The sequence below is a fragment of the Rhinolophus ferrumequinum genome, chromosome 3 (genome assembly GCF_004115265.2).
Source record: "Rhinolophus ferrumequinum isolate MPI-CBG mRhiFer1 chromosome 3, mRhiFer1_v1.p, whole genome shotgun sequence".
In the NCBI taxonomy this organism is placed as follows: domain Eukaryota; kingdom Metazoa; phylum Chordata; class Mammalia; order Chiroptera; family Rhinolophidae; genus Rhinolophus; species Rhinolophus ferrumequinum.
In genome coordinates, this window is record NC_046286.1 from 34,689,305 (window position 1) to 34,713,386 (window position 24,082).

General features: G+C 39.5%; 1 protein-coding gene across 2 annotated transcripts; it reads right to left on the minus strand.

Moving 5' to 3' along the window:
- Positions 1–118: 118 nt before the first annotated feature.
- Positions 119–23,967, minus strand: CGAS (cyclic GMP-AMP synthase). Of its 2 annotated transcripts, XM_033102536.1 has the most exons (6): positions 23,906–23,967; positions 20,232–20,943; positions 13,843–14,062; positions 10,810–11,052; positions 2,052–2,154; positions 119–881 (listed from the first exon to the last, which is right to left on the minus strand). In XM_033102536.1, the coding sequence occupies exons 2-6, from the start codon at positions 20,871–20,873 to the stop codon at positions 530–532; spliced, it is 1,560 nt and encodes a 519-aa protein (XP_032958427.1). In that variant the 5' UTR covers positions 20,874–20,943; positions 23,906–23,967; the 3' UTR covers positions 119–529. The 2 variants fall into 2 exon arrangements, with proteins under 2 accessions (XP_032958427.1, XP_032958426.1); XM_033102535.1 differs by lacking the exon at positions 23,906–23,967 and having other exon boundaries at positions 20,232–21,153.
- Positions 23,968–24,082: the final 115 nt, after the last annotated feature.

Genomic DNA, 24,082 nt, shown 5'->3' on the forward strand with positions numbered 1-24,082 from the left:
GGTTGCCGGTTCGATTCCCACACGGCTCAGTGAGCCGTGCCCTCCACAACTAGATTGAAGGACAATGACTTGGAGCTGATGGGTTCTGGAGAAATGCAGTTCCCCAATATTCCCCAATAAAATTAATTAAAAAAATAAAATAAAAATAAGAGAAAATGTTATGTTTTATATTTAGCCATGCATACTAAATTACCCAATATTTTCCTAGATTATGAATTTCTTGAGACTTGTAGAGACAACGTAGAACTTAGGTTTTCATTTCCTTACCTATATTACTACATTGCTTCCAAATATGTTTGTGCATTGAACAAAGCCCACCAGATTTATGTAAGCCACAAATAAGAGCTCGCGCTCTAACCAACTGAGCCATCCAGCCACCCTATACTCATTGGAGTTTATTTATTAGTAAGACAAACTGAGCTGAATAATTAGTTACATTCATTTTCATCAGTCATTGCTGTGAAAAATTTCGAACATGCCAATTATAATAAAGTCCCTGGAATTCTTGATTCTTTTTAAAAATATAATTTTAAAATTCACTAAAAACTGGAAATCCATTATTTCTTTCATATTCAATTTGATTTGACAGAAATTCTTTACTCGCTCTGTCAATGAGGTCTCGAGAGAACAGATTGAATCCAGGAATAAAATAATGCTTAAGATCTTCTGTCCTGAGGCACTTAAGAAAGTATTCCACACACCGATCAAAGTTGATTTTCAGGTCCTTGGTTTGCCACTGATCATCAGATGGGTCCAGGGTACATACGTGAAAGAAGGCAGTTTTCACATGATACGAACAGAAATCATCCAGGTGCTTTCTGTTTCCAAACTTGTTTTTCAATTGTTCTAAAAGATGTTTCATTAGTTTTAAACAATCTTTCCTGTTGAATAAAAAAGAAAACCATTTATTTTTACTTATTTACAACCTGCTTTATTCCACAAAGAGCATTAAGCATGTTACAGGAAAAACATATAAAGATACAATAAACAATGAAGATATGTAACAGGGGTACCAAAAATATGTATACGCATGACTTGTTTTCATCTTTTGTTATCAGTATATATTGAGTATTACAATTTTTATAGAGTTTTTTCCTTTCTTAAAATGTGTATACATTTTTTGGCACCCTTTGTATATATAATTATAGTCACTCTAAAACCTCATTATTTTTTTCAAATATATGCTTTCAATTTCAAAAACATATGGTTCTTCCCTCTTCCCCATTCCTAGCTTAAATATTTTATTCTATCAGGATTAATTCAACTACATGAAACTGGAAGATATTTGTATTATTCATCCAGTTACTTAGTATTCACAAAAACCTTGTTTTAATTTGTATACAATGATTTTGCCTTATTAGGCTACAAATATTTACATTATTCATCCAGATATTTCACAGACAAATTTTAATGTTTTTAAAATTATTTAGCCTTATCAGCAATATAGTTCTCTTAACGCTGGTTTCAAAGCCTGTACATGAAGCCTGTGCTTGCATGTTGTGTATGCTTGTTTTGATCTTTAAACTTTTGAGACCTTTATACTGGACAACATTAGAAACGGAGATTGAAAAGGAATTGTTCATTCAAGTTTAGCCAGTCAGTCCCTGGCCTTCAACGCAGACAAACCACCTCAAAGCAAGCACCAGTACCCAACAAGAGTGATCTGTTGGCACCCTCTCATTACGTGACATTAATATTCATTACCTTGAAGTGACCAGAATACTAAGACAATTGTGCTGGCTAATCATGGCTAGTGTTTACACTCTCTTACTCTGTTTTACTTTATACATCTGTCTGATCCAGGTTCAGAACTATGCTCTCTGGCCTTGCCTTCTAACAACACTCTCTCCTTGGTCCCTTAGATCTGGCTTCCCTGGTTTCACGCTCACCCTCTAGATAACACTCCAGGTCAATCTAGCCATGAGCTTCCCCCAGAACTCAACCCAGCAATGATCACCTTCAAGTTTGAGCTATGGAGTTAAAAAAACATTTTTTTTTCAAAATTGAACATTCCATAGATAATCCCCCATTTAACAAAAGAAGGAAATTACCTGCAACACTTCACGCCATCACTTTCACAGCATGTTTTAGAATTTCCATGATTTTCCAAAATGTGCTTTTCAATGTGAGAGAAAGACAGCCGCCATGTTTCTTCTTAATTTCCAAAAGAAAAATAGAAAAGCACTTTATCGAAATGTCAACATATAAACAACACAATATTGAAGTAAATTCCTTTATTAAAATATCATTCTGAAAAATTTCTAGGGGAAGATAGACTAAAAGAAGTGAACATATAAATAATTAATTACATATTAAAGGAAGTAATTTGAAGCAAACAATGGACCAAGATAGGAAAAAATGGGCGGAGAGGTTAGAGCTTAATGTAGTTAGTGACTGTAAAAAGATGTATTACCTTCTGTATGTATATTGCTAAATTCAGTTTGTTAATATTTTGTTTCACTAATAATTTGAATCATTGGATTCAAAAATTTTTTATGCCATCCTTGCAAATTTTGGTATTCATGTAAATGAAACAGGGAATATTTCCTTTCTTTCTATTCCTTGGGAGAGTTTGTGTAAGATCAGAATGATTTTCCCCTAGCTTCTCCCCAAGCTATACCATGGCTATAGCTCTTTTAAGCTCAGACTATCCTATTGCCTCATTGGTTTTATACCAGAAATGCACGATTTGTTTATAATTTAAAAATCAATGAATACAATCTGTCACATTAACAGAATCAAGAAGAAACATGATCATCTCAATAGAAACAGAATATGCAACTAATAAAATTTAACATTCATTCGTTAAAAAAACATCAGCAATTTAAATCTAGACAGAAACTTGATCTGACGAAAGACTTTCAAAAACACAACATGATAATATAAGGTAAAAAATTGAGGGATTTTTTTCTTGGGCCAGCCCCATGGCTCAGGTGGCCATGCTCCTAACACCCAGGTCGCAGTTCGATTCCCACATGGGCCAGTAAGCTGCACCCTCTACAGCTAATATTGTGAACAACAGCTCGTCTTGAACTGGAGTTGGGGGGCGAGGCAGAAAAAGGGGGAAAAAAATTGAAGTTTTTCCTTTGAGATCAGGAAGGCAGATGTCAGCTATCCCTATTCCTGTTCAACATGCACTAGCTATCCCAGCAAGCATAGTAAGGCAAGGAAAAAAAAGATTATAGCATTGGAAAGGGAGAAACAAAGCTACCATTATTACTAAACGATACAATTTGCATAAGTAGAAAATACAAAAGAAGCTGGGTGACAGGTATATGTGAATTCATATAGTCTTCAGTCTACTTTTCTATTGGTTTAAAATTTTCATACTAAAAAGCTACAATTGCCTATGAGTAAATCTAATACAAAATTTCTGTGGAGAAAACTCTGTATTAGAGAAAATCTAAATGAATGGAGATGTGTACTTGTCCATGAACTTGAAGACTCATTATTGTAAATATATCAAGTCACCCAAATTTATCTATAGATTCAAGGAGCTCGCAATAAAAATTCCAAAAAATGTTTTTGTGGAACATAACATGATACTGATATGGGCCAAGCGAGTAGACCCCCTCCCACTGAAAAACTATGTTTTCTTTCCTATAGAGATTTTAAGTTTCCTTTTTCTTGTTTCCTTTTCCCCAGTTTCTTAGCTCTTACCAACACCCCCGCGTACTCCCACTTAATTATTTTGTAAATCAGTTTCTTAATCTTAGGCAACAGATTGTTGCCTAAGAATCATAAGGAGTGTTTTTGCCCCTGCTTTAGATAATTATCTTGAAACTTGTGATTTGTACTTGTTGATTGTAATCACTAAAGCCTAATGTTCTTCCCAACCCGTTCTGGACCCAGCTCCTGGACAATTAACACCACTGGAGTGACCAGTTGAATGGCCACAGGCTCCGTAAGAACTGACAGACTTTCCATCATGGACTTAGCCACCCCACATCAATAGCTTTGAGCTCTGCTCTTTAAGCCAACACTTTTAAATTTATTAATTAAAATATATTTTTCCTCATTCAGGGGTCTTGGAGATACAGATAATATGCCAGCAAGATTACCAGTCCTAACCAAAGAAGCCAACACGGTCTTCCAGGTGGATCCCAAGTTCCCTTCCTCTCATATAAGATCAGATAGGGTGAGAGTTCCGTGAATCCCCAATAGGTAAGGACAGCTCTACACCCCTGCCCAGCAGGAAGCAAATACAGACAAAAAGACCTCCTGTCCCTCAACTTCCCATAGAGATTTTATGTGTCTCTCAAGGGGAAAACAAGGCAGGCAGTTAGAGACAGGCATTGGGTGGGCATTCCTGCACGTCCAACACAACCCACTGAATGCGACCACCCAAAATACCTCCCCTCTCCACCCAAAACTTCCCCTTTTCACTATAATTATCAACCCCTATGAGGAAACAAATGAGTACAATATCCAACTAGATGAGACCAGTCACTCACACCTGCACAGTAAAGGCAACAATGACCTTCATTTCATCTGGGCCTCATTATACCATCATTATATCATACATATGCCCAGAAGTTCATTAATATCATTATAACAGACTGAATTCTGGGAAGGAACATGGGCAGTTTAAAATGATGAGGTAATAGCCCCTTATCAATTACAGATGTTAATGAAGTGGTCCCATCCCTGGAGAGGAACAGTCCATCCTATAAAGGAATAAAAAGGATAAAACCACCAAGTTCTCGCCAGTCGGGGCCTTTTGAGCCTTTTTGAGCCACGCTTTTGGTCAGGTCTGCTCCAACCTCTTTGGAGTGTACTTTTCCTTCTAATAAACTGCTCTTTCACTACTTTACCTCAGTATCTCGTTCAATTCTTTGCTCGAGATGCCAAGAACCTGGATACCACACCGAGGATGGCCCGCCCTCTGGCAATGTACCAGCTAGGATTCCCAGTTTTCCTCCAGGAGGCCTGGGTTCGACCCCTGGTGTGGGTACCTAGCCTGGACATCACCGGATTCAACCCCTGCTGTGGGAACAAAGTCCGGGCATCATGTTGAGAAGGAGCTGCTCTCCAGTAATTTTCATAATTTTTATGAAAATAAAAAGGGTCAAGAATATCTAAAACACTCTTAAAAAAAGACAACGTGGGAGAACTTGCCCTATCAGATATCAAGACTTATAAGACTACATTGTCTATGACAATATAGTACAGTGCAAGGGTAGACAAAGATTTTAATGGGACAGAATAAAGAGTGTAGTAATAGCAACACAATATATGGACAATGAATATATAGAAAAGGTGGAATTGAGCTAAATGTACTCATTGCTACTGTATATATCCATTTATGACACCCATTCATGCCATTCTGAAAAAGGCAAAACTGTTAAGATGGTAAACAGATGAGTAGTTGCTAAAAGTATGGGATGGGGAGGTTTGAATAAGTGAAACACAAGGGACTTTTTAGGGCAGTGAAACTATTACTTAAGGGTAGCTACATGATACAATGCATTTGTCAAAACCAGTAGAACTTTACAGCACAAATAATGAACCCTAATATGCGCAAACTATTAAAAAATCATTTAGGAGGTCAAAGGATTCTAGAAAATACTGCAGACTGTGGAAAGGTCTCTCTGTTACAAATGTATAAAACAACCTTCCTGAAAGGGGTGGGGGCAAAAGGTACTGACCTAAATTACTTTGGAAATAGGGTCGGTAAGACCCTGTACATAAGAGAACTGTACATAAGCACTGTACTCTAGTTGATAAATGTTTCCCATGGGGAAATGGGTTTACAATTCTGAAACAACTAGGTCTTACTCCCCAAAAATAAGACCTAGCTGGACCGTCTTTTGGAGCAAAAATTAAAATAAGACCCGGTCTTATTTTACTGTATTTTTTCTATTTTACTATAAGACCAGGTATAATATAATATAATATAAAATATAATAAATATAATATACCATAATACAATACCGGGTAATATAATATACTATTATACCGGGTCTTGTATTAATTTTTGCTCCAAAAGACGCATTAGAGCTGATGGTCCGGCTAGGTCTTATTTTTGGGGAAACACGGTATACATGTATACTGGGACTGAACAATTAAGTAAATGGGTGGCAGACGTGGGAGTCAGGTTTTTCACTGTTGGAATGAGAGGTTACAGATAGCAAGGAGAGAAAGAATGATCCGTGTGGTAATGGATTATAGTTAGACAATATAAACTCATGTATAGCTTAATATAGATACAAATGGTTAACAAAAACATTTATAGATATGTGTGTACACTAAGGTTAATAAATATACATATATTTCCTTGTTTCTTCAGGTGAGAGGGTTGACACCCTAGTAACAGAGCACACATACACACAGCACCCAGATCTTGGTTTCTAGTACATTCTCCAATAAAAAGATCCAGGGCTCCTTGCAAAAATGGCTGATTGTAGGACAGATGCAGAAAGTACACAAGATGAGCGTGGAGCATCTTTGTAGTGACAGAAAGTGAATTAGTGCTCAAAACAAAACAAACAAACAGAAAACTCCCACAATTATGGGAAGCCTGTCCAAAGGACACAGGAGCCAATTGAAAGAGCTCCTAAAGGCCAAAGCTGGAACAATTGAAACAATAAAATTATTAAAGTAGTATTGGAACACAGCGCAAAGTATAAAACAAATATCCACAAGCCCATATTGATATAAATTATTAAGTAAATTAATAAATGGGGGAGAAGAGACAAATTTCCCAAGCAGAATTCCCAATAATTTGTGTAAATACTCTGCCCTTGAAGAGGTGGAGCATAACTCCCCACGCCCTAAGTGTGAGCTGTGCACACTGACCTCCTTCAAAATAGTCCAGTATGAAAAGGTGGGAGATAGAGTAACAGTGGAGAAACCTGACAAACACTACCTCACTCAGGTGATCAAGGTCAACATAAATAGTGCTAAGTCATGTTCACAGCACGTACCCTTACCATGATGTGATGGAAACGGCTCTTTACTTCTCTGGTCTTCCTTTCCAAAACCCAAAACTCCACTCTAATCATAAGAAAAACATCAGATATGGGCCACATGAGGGACATTCTATAAAATATTTGACTCGCACTCCTCAAAACTGTCAAGGTCATCAAAAACAAGCAAAGAATGAGAAACTGTCAGTCAAGAGGAGCCTCGGGAGACAGGATGACTAAATGTAATGTGGTTCCTACATGGGCTCCTGGAACAGAAAAGGGACTTTAAGTAAAAACTAAGGAGATCTGAATAAAGTATGAACTTTAGTTAACAGTATCTCCTTGACATTGGTTCATTAATTGTGACAAATATATATAAAATTAATGTAAAATGTTAATAATAGGGAAATAGGTATGGGGTATATAGGGCCTCTCTGTACTATCTTTGCAATTTTTCTGTAAATATAAAACTATTCTAAAACTAAAAGTTTATTTTAAAAAGCTACATTGAGATGTCATTTCTCATTTTTTGGATTATTGGCAAAAATTCCAAAGTTTAACGAGTTCTGTTGATAAGGCTGAGGGTGAAATAGGTACTCTCAAATATTGTTTTGAAAATGCAAATGGTACAATTCCCTATGGAGGCGATTTGGGCAATATCTAGCAAAATTACATATGGATTTACTCCTTGACCTGCTGTAAAAATAGACTGTAAAAAGGAATGGGTGCTATTTCTATATATAGTTATGGAGTGATAGCCAAGATATCTTAAGTGAAAAAAGGAAGGTATACTTTTTATCTTAAAAAAGGGGGTAGCATTTATATATATATATATATATACACACACACACACACACACATGTATAATATATATGTGTGTATATATATATGTATATACATATATATATGTGTATACATTTTTTTAAAGCGAAATGTAAACCAAAAACAATTTGATTTGCCAATCAGGGAATGAATGGAAGATATATTTCTCTAAGAGAACCTTTTTCTGGCTTTGACTTTAAAATCATGTGAATGTCTTATAAATTTATGAAACAAAATCAAAATTTTAAATCCAGAATCTAAAACTAGAAATCATAATGAAACAAATGAATTTAATTATGTTGAGTTAGGCAGCTTAACAAGCTGGAGAAATTTTTTCAAGTGAGTTTCAACTTGATATTTTGATAAACTTGGTATTGTGTTCTTTTACCTTAAGAATAAAAGAATGGCAAAGAAATCTTCAACTTTTTTTTATAATTATACTCTTGGTAATAATATTAGTATTATTATTTTGAAACGGATAGGTAGAAAAATTTTTTTAATTTTTCAAATTTTAAATTAAAAATCAAATAAATAATATTCTAAAAAATACATCTTGAGTCCAGGAAAATTCCTAGTAAAATGTTTAGAAAGAGAACAGCTGGGCCAGCCTGTGGCTTAAGTGGTTGGAGTGCCATGCTCCCAATGCCGAGGTCGCTGGTTCGATTCCCACATGGGCCAGTGAACTGTTCCCTCTACAGCTAAGATTGTGAACAACGGCTCTCCCTGGAGCTGGGCTGCCGTGAGCAGCCCGAGGTTGGCATGAGCTGCCGTGGCCTGCTGAGTGCTGCCGTGGGCTACCGTGTGCTGCCATGAGCGGCTAGCATTGAGTAGCCAGCAGCCAGAGCGACTGGTGACCGACTGCCTCAGCGGGGGGAGTGCAAGGCTCATAATACCAGCATGGGCCAGGGAGCTGTGTCCTACACAACCAGACTGAGAAACAACCGCTTGTACCAGAGTGGGGGTGGGGGTGGGGGGAGAGTCAGAAGGGGGGAAAAAAAAGAAAAGCTAAAACAGGTGTTATAAATGCATCCAATCTAGTGCACGTATTTTCATTGCTAATCTGCCTTTTTCAGTCACTATCACACACACACACACACACACACACACACACACACACACACAGTATTTTGCCTGAATATAGGTCATCTGGAGTAATGGGGTTGGAAAACCACAGCCAAGGGTAACAGAGAACAGAGGTTAGTTGAACACCCATCACCAGCCTCCACTTTCATCTTAATGCAAGGATGTGAGGAACTACCCAACCACATTGGTCTTTGGACAGCCACAAGGCCAATGGAAAACTCTCATATCTAAGCTGATTTGTTTCCCAGGCTTTCCCAAGAGGTTGGTATAGGGCCAGCAAGAGGGTGGTATGGGTGCCGTTGAAATATCTGTATCATATACAGTAAGGGTTTCTTGGGGCTGCCATTCTAGAAATTGTTCAGGGATGCAATCCCGCTTTGCAGGAAGCTATGTTCCTTTTACAAAACCATGAATAATGATATATGTAATTCTCTCTTACAAACAAATTTTCTTGCAGAAAATGACTCCTATATATATGCATATGCAATATACAAAGTTATGGTGTATGTCCACAAAAACCCAAGCCTTCAACCTAAGCATGACCTATTTCTAGGATTTGTTCAGTATACACATTTATAACTTGGTTCATTTGTTTTGTGGTCTCCTCCAATTTCCCTGGAGTCCAACAGTAGTAGGTACCAAAAGTCCTTATATAACTTTATGAGAGAAAAAGAAAATAATCAGCTAATTTTTTCTGCCACCTGAGAAAATATCACCATTATTTAGTTTTATCTATAGACTAACTCAGCCCAGTTCTCAGAACTGGACTGTTACCCAAGAACACTGCCTGAGAACCTATCCTGACCTGAGCCTGGGGTACACAGGCAAGGAGGAGACCTAACCACTGTGCTCTACTGCAGCTAAGACTGCAAAGGTCTAGCTGCATGAGGAGCAGTGGAAGAGGAAGATGAGAGAGACAAATATGGCTGAGAACGAGAGTCCAGGCTCTGATGATCACAATAATACAGGGTCTGACAATTCCGTTTGCGAACTCATCCTAGAAAAAGTGCTCCATATCTCATTGCTGAATATCACTATGGTCACCTTTTAAGTACTCCACTTAGGAAGCTATGCACCGATGCCAGCGCCTAGTCCACTCTTCAAAGCAATTTTGGAACTCCTTTTCTGGAATGGCCATCAGAGCTGTCGTCATATTACCCTCGATGCCCTGAATGCCATCACAATGTCTTTCTTTCAATATTTCCTTTATCTTCGGATAAAGAAAGAAGTCATTGGGGGCCAGATCAGGTGAGTAGGGAGGGTGTTCCAACACAGTTATTTGTTTACTGGCTAAAAACTCCCTCACAGACAGTGCCGTGTGAGCTGGTGCATTGTCGTGATGCAGGAGCCATGAATTGTTGGCAGAAAGTTCAGGTCTAACTTTTTCATGCAGCTTTTTCAGCACTTCCAGATAGTAAACTTGGTTAACTGTTTGTCCAGTTGGTACAAAGTCACAACGAATAATCCCTCTGATATCAAAAAGTTAGCAACATCGCTGCAACAAGTGCATGAACTTAATTGTCAGACCCCGCATATAACTGCCATAGACTGAACTAGGGATTTTACATACATCTTATTTTTATCTTCCCAGAATCTTTTAAGTAGCTTTGATTATTAACCTAGTGTACACATGAGCAACCAAACAGGTTTTGAGAGGCTTGGTAACTAGCCCAAGATCACACAGCTAGTAGGAGAAGCCTCATGGTTCAGATCCTGAGCAGTCTGACTCCAAAGCCAGTACTGCCCTTCTTTATTAAAAACAAACAAAAAGGACAACATTCAAATGTGGGCTAGTAGACATTTTAAAGCTGAGTATTTGATATTACTACTATGACTATGCCCTTTTCAACTCCATCTCTCACCAAACTCCCATCTTGTGGCCTATTTAGCCTTATGGCTCTTGAAATGCCAACAGCAGTTGATCTTTTACTGCCCTCGTATGTAACATTAACGACTCTTTTATATGCCTTTAAATTAACCTTCACATTCAAGATACCTTGCAAACCACTGCCTTCCTCTGCAGGCTTGGGTACCAGGCAATATGGCTGTAGTTTTAGAGCTTTCTTAACTTTTCCTCCAAGCCATTGTTTGATGGGTAGGCCTTCCTGGGTGCTAGGTGGCCAGCTTTGGTTTGCTTCCAGAGTCAAGACTACATCCACAGATATTTCTTTAGGTTCTCTAATAAGAAGTGTTACAGCAGGGCTCCTTGTCTTCTTCCTCTCCAAAATGACATCTGCATCTGTTTAAACATATAAAAGGGAAGAAAGTGTTTATCAATCTAACTTTCGCAAAACTATATGGACAATAATATATCTATAATTGGAGATGTATAAAGTGGTAAGGTGAAAATTAGTTCTGAGGCGGAAACTGACCCCAAGGCAAAGTGCTTTACTCATTTAACCAGTATTTATTGATATCTATCATGGCACGGAAGCATTGTCAAGATTCTATCTGGTATATATGATAAGGAGCCCCTGAAGATTTGGAGTTTGGGAGTAGATCGTAAATATACACAATTTTTACTTTTTAAAAAAGAAAAAGATAGCAGAAGTGAGAGCAATTAAAGAGGTTCAAATCAACAGAACTGATAGATGGACTGAATCTGCGAAGTAACGAAGAAGGTAGGAGTTCTGGAATGCCATCCCAGGATTTCGGCCTGGGAAATGATGGATGTTGACTCCATTCTTCAATATAAAGTAAGCAGGAGGAAGAAAGGTTCAGCTAAGATGAATTTCGTTTTAGATACACTGAGCTCTAGGTGCCTGGTGCCTATGGGACACCCAAGTGGAGATGACCACTAAGCAGTTGGCTAAGGTGGTTAGAAGTTCAGGAAAGGCCTCTAGATGAGAGATACTGGCTTTGGGATTTGGGGATGTACAAGCAGTTGTTAAAGACTACTCCCAGATAAGACTTCTGGAAGGGAGCACAGTGAGAAAGAAGATAGAGCACCAAGGAGGAAACCCTAGAGAACGCTGTCATTTTCTTATCATGAAATCTGTAAACCTATCCCCTTTACCCATTATATCCTTCTTCCTAGTACCAACAAGGGAGTGTCTACCATCTTTCAAAGGCCACCCCCGCACATGGCCTCTGGATCCTCACCTTCTCAAGCACCCTGCTCCTTCAATTGTTCCCCCTCCTGCATCAGTGGCCTTCCCCTTCCTGCTGGATCATTCCTGTCTGCATACAAAGGGTTCCAGTGTCTCTCGTTCTAAAATATACTTCTCCTTTGACCCTCCACCTGCCTCCTCCTCACGCTTACCTGTCTTTCTACTTCCTTCTCAGCCAAAACTTTCTGAAGTGTTACCCACATAGGCTGTTTCTACATCCCTGCCCTTTCTCTCTTGTGTGCTCATGTCAAATTTACCAACAATCCCCATAAAACCAAAGACCAAATCCAACGGTTTTCTGGATGTCAGTAGCATTCTAAACACTGACCACTCCTGCAAAACACTCAGTCTTCTTTTGCTCCTTCTCTTCTCTCCAACCTTTAATGGGATCATTTTCTTACCCCTCTACTTAACATTGCAATTCCCCCATCCCATCCAATTCCCAACACTCCCTATCTCTCTCACTTTACTATCCTTCTTCATCATAGGACTTACTATTTTTCAGTATACAAGATAATTACGTTTTTCCATTTGTTATTAATTGTGCCTGCCCTTATACGATAAATGAATGAATCTACACTCTCTGCATAGGTGATTTCATTCATTCCCAATGCCACTCGTATATGTTGACAGTAGCCGAAATGTATCCTCTGAACTCCAAACCCATATCCAACTACATAGTTGACACATTCACTTTAACACATCACAGGAATCTCTAACTTAACGTATCCAAAGCCTAACTCTTAATTCATTCCCCACAACGTGTTTCTCCTACGTCCTTCTCATCTTAGAAAACAGCACGATCTACACAGGTGCTCAATCCAGAAACCTGGGAGCCTTCTTCAATTCAATCCTCTCTCTCACCCCTACATTTAATCCAGAAGCAAGCACGGCTACATCTTGGATGTATCTGCTTCTCTCTGTCTCCAGCGCCCCAGAACACCTCCATCCTTTCATCTGAACTATTATATTTTCCTTTCTAATCTCCTTATTTACCTTCTTATAATATCTTCTCCATAGAAGCCAGAATAAACTTTTTTAAAAAACAAAGCCAGGGCCGGCCCAGTGGCTCAGGCGGTTAGAGCTCCATGCTCCTAACTCCGAAGGCTGCTGGTTCGATTCCCACATGGGCCAGTGGACTCTCAACCACAAGGTTGCCGGTTCAATTCCCGCAAGGGATGGTGGGCTGTACCCCCTGCAACTAGCAATGGCAACTGGACCTGCAGCTGAGCTGCGCCCTCCACAACTAAGATTGAAAGGACAACAACTTAACTTGGAAAAAAAAGTCCTGGAAGTACACACTGTTCCCCCAATAAAGTCCTGTTCCCCTTCCCCAATAAAATCTTTAAAAAAAAAAAAAAAAAACACAAAGCCAATCATTACTTCCTAATTAAAACCTGGCTTCTCAATGAACATGGAATAATATCTCCTTTCCAGGGTGCACAAGTCCTTGCAGAATCTGATCCCTGGCCACCTCTTCAACTTCATTTCAGGTCATTCTTCCCCTTGTTCACATGGGTCCCTTTTTATTCCTTGAGCTTGACAAAGTCTTTTGTGTCTCAGGACCTTGCTCTACCACTCGCTACTTCTCCCAGTTCATTCTCTGCAGAGTACTCACTGCAATGTGTATTTACAAACCTCAAGTTTCAAGGGGGGAATTCTATAATTTTACTCAACCACATATGCACAGTGGTACAGCAGTTCAGTGAATATTCAATGGAGACCAAATAGAACCAATCAACATTTAGGAAGAAAACCAAGAAAATGTAGTAGACTAAAATCAAGGGCAAAGAGTTATTTCTAGGAGGCCGTAATTAACAGCATGCTGCAGGGAAGTCAAGAAAGATCAGGAGAGGAGTGTATACTGGCAATAAGTACATATGATTAGAACTTTAAGAATCAAAAGTCAAAAATCTTACCTTCAATGTTTTTAATTTCGTCCTTAATGATTTTCCTAAATTTGTTCAGCATCAAAGAAGCTGATAATATTCCGTCTTTTACAAATTGACTCAGAGGATTTCCTGCAGGATTTCTTTTGAACTCCACAAGGTAAAAGGCATCACTGTTACAATATGGTTCTAGCTTAATTCTGGGGACCTCCAGTTTGAACATAACATCAAATTCATTAGGAGCAGAAATCTAAGAACAAGCAAAAATAGCAGTGAAATGTTTGCTTGTGAATATTTTCCAAGCAACTGCAATTTTTTTTCTTGAAATTTCCACTTAAAATCCTACTTTGAAAAGCAAGATTCCTAATATTTATACCCTCTGGGAGTAGGACTAGTGGAGTTGAGAAAGTATTATTGGTTTTAGTTTGTAGGTTCTATACTCATTTCTTTTTACTATGAAAATTGTCATGCAGGGTGTCATGCGGGGTTTCAGCTCCCACTCCCCACATAAGAACGCAGGATATGGTGAGGCCAAAAAGGAACACCCACGGAGCCATAGATAGGGGAGTCATACCACTATATTCTCGCTGGTGGCTGGGAGACACAGGAAGCAGGAGCCACACTATCTGCAACCCGCCATCCACTTCTGTGCTAACCAACCTCATTTGCTAACTGCAATCTGCCTCTCTGCAATCCACAATCCACACTCCACCATCCGCTAGCATAGCCACGGCAGTTATATTAGTGGCCCATGGCTCACTGCTTACAGCTGACGGCCAACTAGCCACAGCTGATGGCAATCCAATCGAAGTTGATGGCCATTTACTACCGGAGCCAGCACCTTTCCACGTGAGAGTGAGAGCCTGGAAACTGCACTCCTGGCTCTGTCCCCACACTATGCATCATTTTTATAATTTAAAACAATTTTAAATGATATCATGTAAACTTAAAATCTGTACCAGTTTTATTCTGAGTTTAAAGCCTAACAAAATTAAAGACCTTTAAGGTGCGACTTGGTACATCACGAGATACACACTGCAGCCACCCTCCTGTCACAATAGTCTCAAAAGTGTTTGTAGTCACTGCTGGGTAGTTGAGCAAGGGCCATTGTGGGGACAGAGCCAGGAGTGCAGTTTCCAGGCTCTCGGCCTCACGTGGAAAGGTGCTGGCTCCGGTAGTAAATGGCCATCAACTTCGATTGGATGGCCATCAGCTATGGCTAGTTGGCCGTCAGCTGTAAGCAGTGAGCCATTGGCCACTAATATAACTGCTGTGGCTACACTAGCAGCAGATGGGAGCTAGCAAGAAGATGGTGGCTGGCAAGCGTGGACTGCAGTTAGCACGGCGGAGTGCGGGTTGCAGATTGGAGAGAAGTGGATGGCAGGTTGTGGATAGTGTGGCTCCTGCTTCCTGTGTCTCCAACCCAGCCGCCAGCTATAGTCGTATGAGACTATAGTGGTATGACTCCCCCATCTATGGCTCCGTGGGTGTTCCTTTTGGCCTCACCATATCCTGCGTTCTTATGTGGGGAGCGGGAGCTGAGACCCCACATGACACCCTGCATGACAGCCATCTTGTTATAGCTGCCAGTCACCCAAATGGGAGCTCCAAGTCAGGTACTACATTAGTGTCTTTGAACCACAGCATTTGTAAATCTTCAAAGAATCTTTTCCATTCTCACAATAATTAAAGCAATTATAATAAATGCTTGTTTTTACTACATTAAAAATGCCACACGTCTTTCATTAGTTGGGGGTGTACCTCAAGTCCAGCTATTGGGCTGCACAGTACCTAGTAGCCACGTGCCTACTGACCATGTGAAACGTGGCTAGTGCAAATTGAGATATACTGTGCTGTTCTCCCCACATTCATATACTGAAGCCCTAACCCCCAACGTGACTGTACTCGGAGATACAGATACAGCTTTTAGTAGGTAATGAACGTTAAATGAGATCATGAGGATGGGGTCCTAATCTGATAGGATTGGTGACCTTATAAGAAGAGATTGCTTTCTCTCTGCACACATGCACCAAGGAACACAGTAAGGACATAGGGAGAAGGTGGCTATCTACAAGCCAGGAAGAGAGTCCTCATCTTGGACTTCCAGCCTCCATAACTGTGAGAAAACAAATTTCTGCTGTTTAAGCCTCACTCAGTCTATGGTATTTTGTTATGGCAGCCTGAGCTAACTAAGACATACTGTAAAGGTGATACAAACACTTATGTCAGTGGGCATGAAATAAGAGCCTGTGAAAATCCATCCTTCCGTAAAGCAACAGGAAACATGGGCAGAAAAATAGTCAAACTCAACCCTTTCAAAACTGTAAATTAACCAAAGGCTTGCAACAATCCAAGATTCAAGAAAAATGACTGAATCCTAGTAAGACCAGTGAGCTTTGTGGCATTTCAATTGCCCTATTCCCATCCCCAGCAGCATACAAAGTTCCCTCATCCCCGCTCCCTGTTGGAAACCCTCCACCAAGAGTAGCCACTACTCTGACTTCTAACACCATAGATTAGGTTTACCTGTTTGGGAACATCACATGAACTGAATCATATAGTATGTACTCTTTCATATCTGGCTTCTTTCATTCAACATTATGTTCGTGAGAGTCATCCATATTGTTATGTGTATTTGTAGTTTGTTCGTTTTCATTCTATTTAGTATTACACCAAGTTACTGGAATATACCAAAATATATTTACTTAGTATGTTGTTGGGTATTTGAGTTGTTTTTATTTTTTAACTATTACAAATAGTTCTGAGTTTAACTATTATAAGGCTGTTCTGAGCAGTCTTATATATGCCTTTTGGTGGACAAGAGCACCCATTTCTATTGTATGTATGCCCAGGAGTAGAATTGCTGGACCATAAAGTAGGCATATCTTTAACTTTAGAAAAAACTGTCAATTTTCTAAAGAGGTAATACCAATTTATCCTGTCATCATTGATGTAAGGAAGCTTCAGTTGTTCCACATCTTCTCCAACAGCTGGAATTGTCAAGTCTTTTAAAATTTTAGCGATTCTAGTGGAGAATGTCATCATGGTTTTAATTTACATTTCTCTGATGATTAATGATGTGGAACACCTTTCATGTTTATTGCTATTTGGATTGCATACTAAAGTGTCTGTTCACTTCTTTTGCCCAATTTTAAATTGGCTTGTCTATCTTTTTCTTATTGGTTTGTACTAGTCCTTTGTCAAATACACATATTGGAAAATATCTTCTCCTAGTCTGTGGCTTGAATTTTCATTCTCTCAATGGTGTCTTGTGATGACTAGAAGTTCTTAATTCTAAGGAAGTCCAATTTATCTATCTTTTATGGTTAGCAATTTTAGTGTTCTATTTAAGAAATATTTGTACGTCCCAAGGTTATAAAGATATTCTTCTTTGCTTTCTCCTAGAAGCTTTGTTTTTCCTTTTACCTTTACGTCTATGATATATCTTGAATTTATTTTTGCATATACTGTGTGATAGGTGTCATGGTTCACGTTATTTGCATATGAATATCCAATTGACCCAGCACCAATTACAGAAAAGACTATCCTTCCCCTATTGAATTATATTACTACATATATTGTATATTGTATTGAATTATATATGTAGGTCTGTTCCTATTTGTCTATCATTGCACCAATAACATCTGCTTAATTAGGATAGCTTTATGGTAAGTCTTGCTCTTTGGTAGGTTAAATCCTCCAACATTTTCTCCTACAGAATTGCCTTGGCTATTCTAAGTCCTTTGCATTTCCATATATATAAATCTTATAATCAGCTGGTCAATTTAAACAAATTATTGATGGGATTTTCAATGAGATTACATTGAATCTATAGATCAATTTGAGGACAACTGAATATAATGCAGTTATCCACTTATTTAGTCCCTCTTCAAATTTACTCAGTAATATTTTTAATTTTGACCATCTTTAATAAGATTTATTCCTAAATATTTGATGTTTTTGATGCTAGTGTAAATATTTTATTTCATTTTTCACTTGTTTCTTTGCTAGTATATTGAAATATTTTTATTTTTGTTTACTGACTTCGTATCCAATAACCTTGCTAAATTCACTAGTTATTTCTAATAGTTTGTATAAAAATTCAATCAAGTCATCTGCATTTAACAGTTTTATTACCCCTTTTCCCACCTTATGCATTTAATTTCTTTTTCTTGCCTTGTTGCATTGGCTGTGTATGTTCCTTTTTCTTGTCTTTTTTTGTTCAACATTATGTTTGTAAGATCCATTCATGTTGCTGTAGTTTATTCCTTTTCTTTACTGGTTAATGTACCATTGGCTAAAACCACTATAATTAGTTGATTTCTATATAACATTTCACTCAGTCTTAATGGTAGAAGTAGTCAAGGGCATTAACATCTAGGACAAAAAGAACATCATGGACTGGCAATTCTATCGGGAATTTCTACAAGAAATTTTCAGATTTTCACCTAGAACTTGACAATATTACAATAAAATATATGAATGAGAAATGTGGCAATATGGAATCATGTAAATAAATTACTGAGAAGTATATTTTGTCTATCCTTTCACCAATTATAAAGAGCTTGGAAACCAATTTTGAAATCCAAGTGTATGCATAAAAGAATAAAACACACCAAAATGATAACAGTGAATAAAATAAACAGGAATAATATTGTCTTCTATATGCTTTTCTGAATTATTCAGGCACATCAACATGGTACAGGGGTGAATATGGGAGAGGATAAAGAAAGAGGTAAGAAGGGAGGGGCTGCTTTTGTGCTGTGGGAGCCTGCTGGAGGAGCCTGCTGGAGGGCAGACAGTGGGTCAACTCTACAATGAACACATATACCTTTTATGATCAGTTTTAAAAAATCAATACGTTTTAGATAAAACAAATTTCGCTGAATTTCCATCAGTGTGATTTTAAAAAGGAGACTGTTCTTTAAATATCTTATCGTTCTCTAGTTCTAACTAGTAACTTTCTTTTTCCTTTGGATCCTCTATATAATTGAAAAGATAGATATTTGTGTAATAAGAATCATACTCAAGGAACAGATAGTCTGGTGAAAGTTTTGCTCACTTGGCTTTCAAGAAACCTCAGATGGAATTATATGAGTGGTTTTCAGTGATAAAAGAGTTTACGATCCAAAGATCAACACATACACTGCCTTTTTGACAATAAACAAATATTGCTAAGTCCACACCAATGAAATGAGAAGTTATATAGGGTACAAAGTTGTGTAAAACATACTGCAACAATGGAACTTACAATCTCTGTGGGAAGCCAAAACAAAAATTTATGAAAGGTTTAATCTCCACTGAAGGCTACCAGGCTAAATGCTTAAAATGGGAATTGAATCTGAATTTACTACCCTGAGAAGACAAGGGTCTTGAGACAGATCACCCATTGTTTCTTTTTGAGACCATTCATTCATTCGTTTGAATGCTTCCTATGTGTTAAGGCTTAGAGATACAAAGATGCTAAGAGTTTATAATCCTAAAACCCTAAATCTAGAGTTTTATCACTGTCTACCTTCTGGAGAAGGGCAATTAATTGGTTAAAGCCAATATGTAACTCTAAAGATAGCCTCTATTCTGTTCAGCCTTTATTTCTATTGATGCTACAACCCAAGAGTTTACACAGAGCTAATGGAGGTGCCTAAATAAGCAAATAAAATAAGGAAATTGACAGATTAGGCAAAAACACAACCAGAGAAATCTGCCACTGGTCAGGAAACCAACTCCAGTCAGGAACCTGCTCCTAAATCTTCCATTTATACTGAAATGATGATTTTAATGACAACCACCCACAAACAAATGGAGCTGTGACATACTTAAAAAGAGTTACATCTGATGTGTATTTAGGAAGTATGCTTTTTAGTATCTGTAGGAGATTCCTCTTTAAAAAGTTTTAACATCACTCACTGTGAGCTTCCTATTACATCCATATAAGAAAATGGGGGAGAGGGAATCTGCAGGGGCTGGAGGGAGACACTGAAGATATTTTTCCTATAGAGTATAGGTGTCCTCATAGGAAAGTTTCTTACATATATTAATTCTGTGGATTTTTTTGCAGATCATTCCTAATCAATCATCTGAGTCATAATTTGACTAGGGACCATATAGCACTGTTACAGAAACACAAAACAGGTCTACTTGACCTGTATGAATGAATCTATACATTTGCATTCCCCCAACAGTGTTTTAACAGTAGCTGGCAATCAATATAGGTTGGCTCTATTTGTTGGATGTAGAGATGAATAAACAAATGAACGGTTTGTCATTTTCATTAGAACTAGAGAATTAAGAGTCTGAGTTACTTCCAAAGGGAAATGAGGGGCCATGGGAAGTGCGGAATATCAGGGGGGTTTGGGAGAGGGATGAGGAAGCCGGCCCACGAGTCGCGGGAACTGGAGGACAGGATCTGGGCAGCTCACCTTCACGTGCTCGTAGTAGCTCCCTGTGCACAGCCGCGTGACACCTTTGAACTCAGACTCAAAGCTCTGCAGTCTTCGTAGCAGATGGTTCACGACTTTATTCACAACATCTGCCGCCTCTGAGATTTCCTCTCGGCGCAGCCTCAACTTGTCCAGCACATGCTGGAGTTTACGGCTGCCGTACACCCCCGTCCCCTGGCGGAGACTAGGGGCTCCGAGGAGGTCAGGGACCGCCGTGGGGGCGGGAGGGGGTCTCTGCTTCTCAGCGGCGCGTGCACCCCCGTCGCGGCGAGATCCAGCCCTGGAAAGGGGAGCCCCTGGGGCCGCGGGAGGCTCCGGCCCCTCCGCCAGACCCGCCTGCCCGTCCACCGCGTCCTCGGCGCTCTGAGGCGCCTTATCGGAGCCGGCACGTCGCGCGCCCACCTGAGGCCTCTCCACGGGGCCAGGGGCGCTCTTCTTCCGCTGGGATCCCGATGCCCTGGTGGAGCCGCATCTCTGCGCGTTGGGCCGGGCAGCCTCGGGGACGACCCGAGACTCGGTGGGCTTCGTTAGGGCGCCCTTCGCCCTCGGCGCTGAAACCTTGGGTGCGGCAGCCCCGGCATTCGAAGCTTTCCGCGTCCCCTTTCCGCGCCTAGAATCCATGCCTGGCGCTCTCTGCTACCAAGAAGTTGACTCCGCTTCGGGAAAAGGCGGCAGGAAGAGAAACCAGTAGCTGCGGTTGGAAATGAAACTTAAAAACCTGGCGGGAACACAGCTGGGGAGCACGCGCCGGAAGGGGAACCCGCGCCCGGAGGTCGGGGGGCCACGCCCCCGCAGTGGCGGGACAGATCTCCCTCGGCGCTGGGAGAGGCGCTTTGGGCCGGCCTCTCCCGTGCCATCGATGCCACTGGCTCGGGAATCACTCAAAATGTCACCGAGCGAAGCAGGACTCACTCTCAGGTGCTGTAAAAGCCAGATGCATTTGCTGGCATAGCGCCTAAAAGAATTTTGGGAAACTACAGACTTTCTCGCCCACTAAAGTTGACAGAAACTTAAAATCTCAGTTTAAATAAGGGTATTTTTTTAAAAAAATTTTTATTGGGGAATATTGGGGGACAGTGTGTTTCTCCAGGGCCCATCAGGTCCAAGTAGTTGTCCTTCAATCCAGTTGTGGAGGGTGCAGCTCAGCTCCAAGTCCATGCCATTCTCAATCTATAGTTGCAGAGGGAGCAGCCCACCATCCCACTTGGGAATTGACCACCAACCTTGTTGAGGGCTGCTCTAAGCAGCTCCTTGCCTTCAATCCGCCTGTGGAGGACACAGCTCACTGGCCTATGTGGGAATCGAAAGGGAAACCCTGTTTCTAACCAGCTGAACCGGCTGCCCCAAGGGTATTTTTTAAATTAAGGGAAACGCAAGGTGAACTTTCACGAGAGGGAAAGGGATGAAAACTGACTGTAACAGAAATAAATATTTAATTTTATTTGAATTTTTAAAGGCATACTCATTAAAGACATTGTGTGAAGTTCTTATCCTTGAGCTTTATCCATTGGTTCTCAAAAGCTCATCAAAAAATCATACATTTTAAATAACCCATGCTGCTTCCACAGTTGAGATTCCAAAGTATCTCAACACAGGCTTTCAAATATCTTTCTAAATCCAAGCCATTTATAGAAATACAAAGGAGACAGGGACCCCTTTGGGTTTAGAATGCTTTGAGTACTGTTTTAAGCCATCCTAACCATTTTAAGTGTACAGTTCAGTAATATTACGTACATTAACGTTGTTGTGCAACCATCACCGCAATCCATCTTCAGAACTCTTCATCTTGCAAAAGTGAAACTCTGTATCTGTTAAATAATAACACGCCATCCCTGTCTCTCCCCCCCCCCCCCAGCCTATGGCAAACACCCTTCTTCTTTCTGTCTCTATGAATTTGACTACTCAAGGTACCTCATGGAAGTGGAATCATACAGTCTTTACCTTTTTGTGACTGGCTTATTTCACTTAAGATAATGTCCTCAAGGTTTATCCATGTTGCAGTATGTGTCAGCCTCCCTTTTTAAGGCTGAATAATTCCAATCTTTGTGTGTGTGTGTGTGTGTGTGTGTGTGTATACATATATATGCATATATATATATATATATATATCACATTTTATTTATCCATTCATCTGTCAATGTACAAAAATGGTTTCATCCGAAATCTTCCCAAAAGCAAAAGTCCGGGACCAGATGGCTTCACTAGTGAATTCTACCAAACCTTCAAAGAGGATCTAATACCTATCCTACTCAAACTCTTCCAAAAAACTGAAGAAGAGACAATACTCCCTAACTCACTTTATGAGGCCAACATTACCCTGATACCAAAACCTGGTAAGGATAACACAAAAAAACAAAACTACAGACCAATATCTCTGATGAATACAGATGCAAAAATCCTAAACAAAATTCTAGCAAATCGAATGAAACAATGCATTAAAATCATTATTCAGGGGCTGGCCTGGTGGCTCAGGCGGTTGGAGCTCCGTGCTCCTAACGCTGAAGGCTGCTGGTTCGATTCCCACATGGGCCAGTAGGCCCTCAACCACAAGGTTGCCGGTTCAATTCCTTGACTCCCAGTTCGATTCCTCGACTCCCACAAGGGATGGTGGCTGTGCCCCCTGCAACTAAGATTGTTCAGGGCACCCTGAGCTGAGCTGCCGCTGAGCTCCCCGATGGCTTAGTTGGTTGGAGCACGTCCTCTCAACCACAAGGTTGCCAGTTCGACTCCCGCAAGGGATGTTGGGCTGCACTCCCTACAACTAACAACAGCAACTGGACCTGGAGATAAGCTGAAATAGGACCATTTGTGACAACATGGATGGATCTTGAGATTATAATGCTAAGTGAAATAAGTCAGACAGAAAAAGTAGAGAACCAGGATTTCACTGATATGTGGTATATAAACTGAAAACAACAAAAGAACAAGACAAACAACTGAAAGAGCAAAAACTCACAGACATAGATAATAGTTTAGGGGTTACCAGAGGGTAAGGGGGAGGGGAGAGCAGGGCTCTAGAAGTGGATAAATGGGGTCTAATATATGGTGATGAAAAGAGAACTGACTTTGGGTGGCGAGACAATGTATTACAGAGTTGTACACCTGAAATCTATGTAATTTTACTAACAATTGTCACCCCAATAAACTTTAAAGAAATAAAAAACAATCCAAACGCCAAGTAATTGGAGCCCATTAATTACAGTTCCCATACACAATCGAAGATTATGTACCACTAAAAAGTGAGATAGATTCCTATATACTGGCATGGAGAAAGTCAAAAATACATTGCTAAAAAAGAAGCAAACTGAAAAACAATATGATCACAGTATTACATGTGCAAAATAATAGTAGCATTAGTATTGTAAAAAAAGCTAGAAGGCACTAGCAACAAAATGCTAATAATATTATAGAGGTGGAGATTGGGAAGGCTTCATTGAAATTATAGGTTCTTTAACTGTCAAAAGTTTTATATTTCTGTAAGGTTTAAATTGTGTCTATAGAACGATTATTAATGTTATAAGACAACAAAATTATGTTTTTGATAGATTTTAATAATCAGAATAAAACTCCCACACAGGTTGTTTCACTCTTTAACCAGTCAAGTTTCTTAAGGAAGGTTTTAAAAATAAATTTCAAAAGGCTGTACGTTTTACCTTCAACCGTTGGATTTCCCTTAATTAGCCATCATGAATCTTTTATCCACAGAGGTACTTGAACTTTCGAATCTATTCCTATTCAGACTGTAGTCTTTATAAACAAACAAAAGTCAAAGTGATATTGCACCAGAAAATTCAAAATATCTGATAAAGCAAAGTGATCAAAATCATTGT

Bases quoted from the DNA above. Each gene is read 5' to 3' on its own strand.
- CGAS (XM_033102536.1), bottom strand. From the start codon at position 20,873: ATGGATTCTAGGCGCGGAAAGGGGACGCGGAAAGCTTCGAATGCCGGG. The intron at 14,063-20,231 runs GTGAGCTGCCCA...GCTTGTTCTTAG, and splicing joins GCTACTACGAGCACGTGAAG to ATTTCTGCTCCTAATGAATT. The intron at 2,155-10,809 runs GTATCTTGAATG...TTGGAAATTAAG, and splicing joins GGAAGGCAGTGGTTTGCAAG to AAGAAACATGGCGGCTGTCT.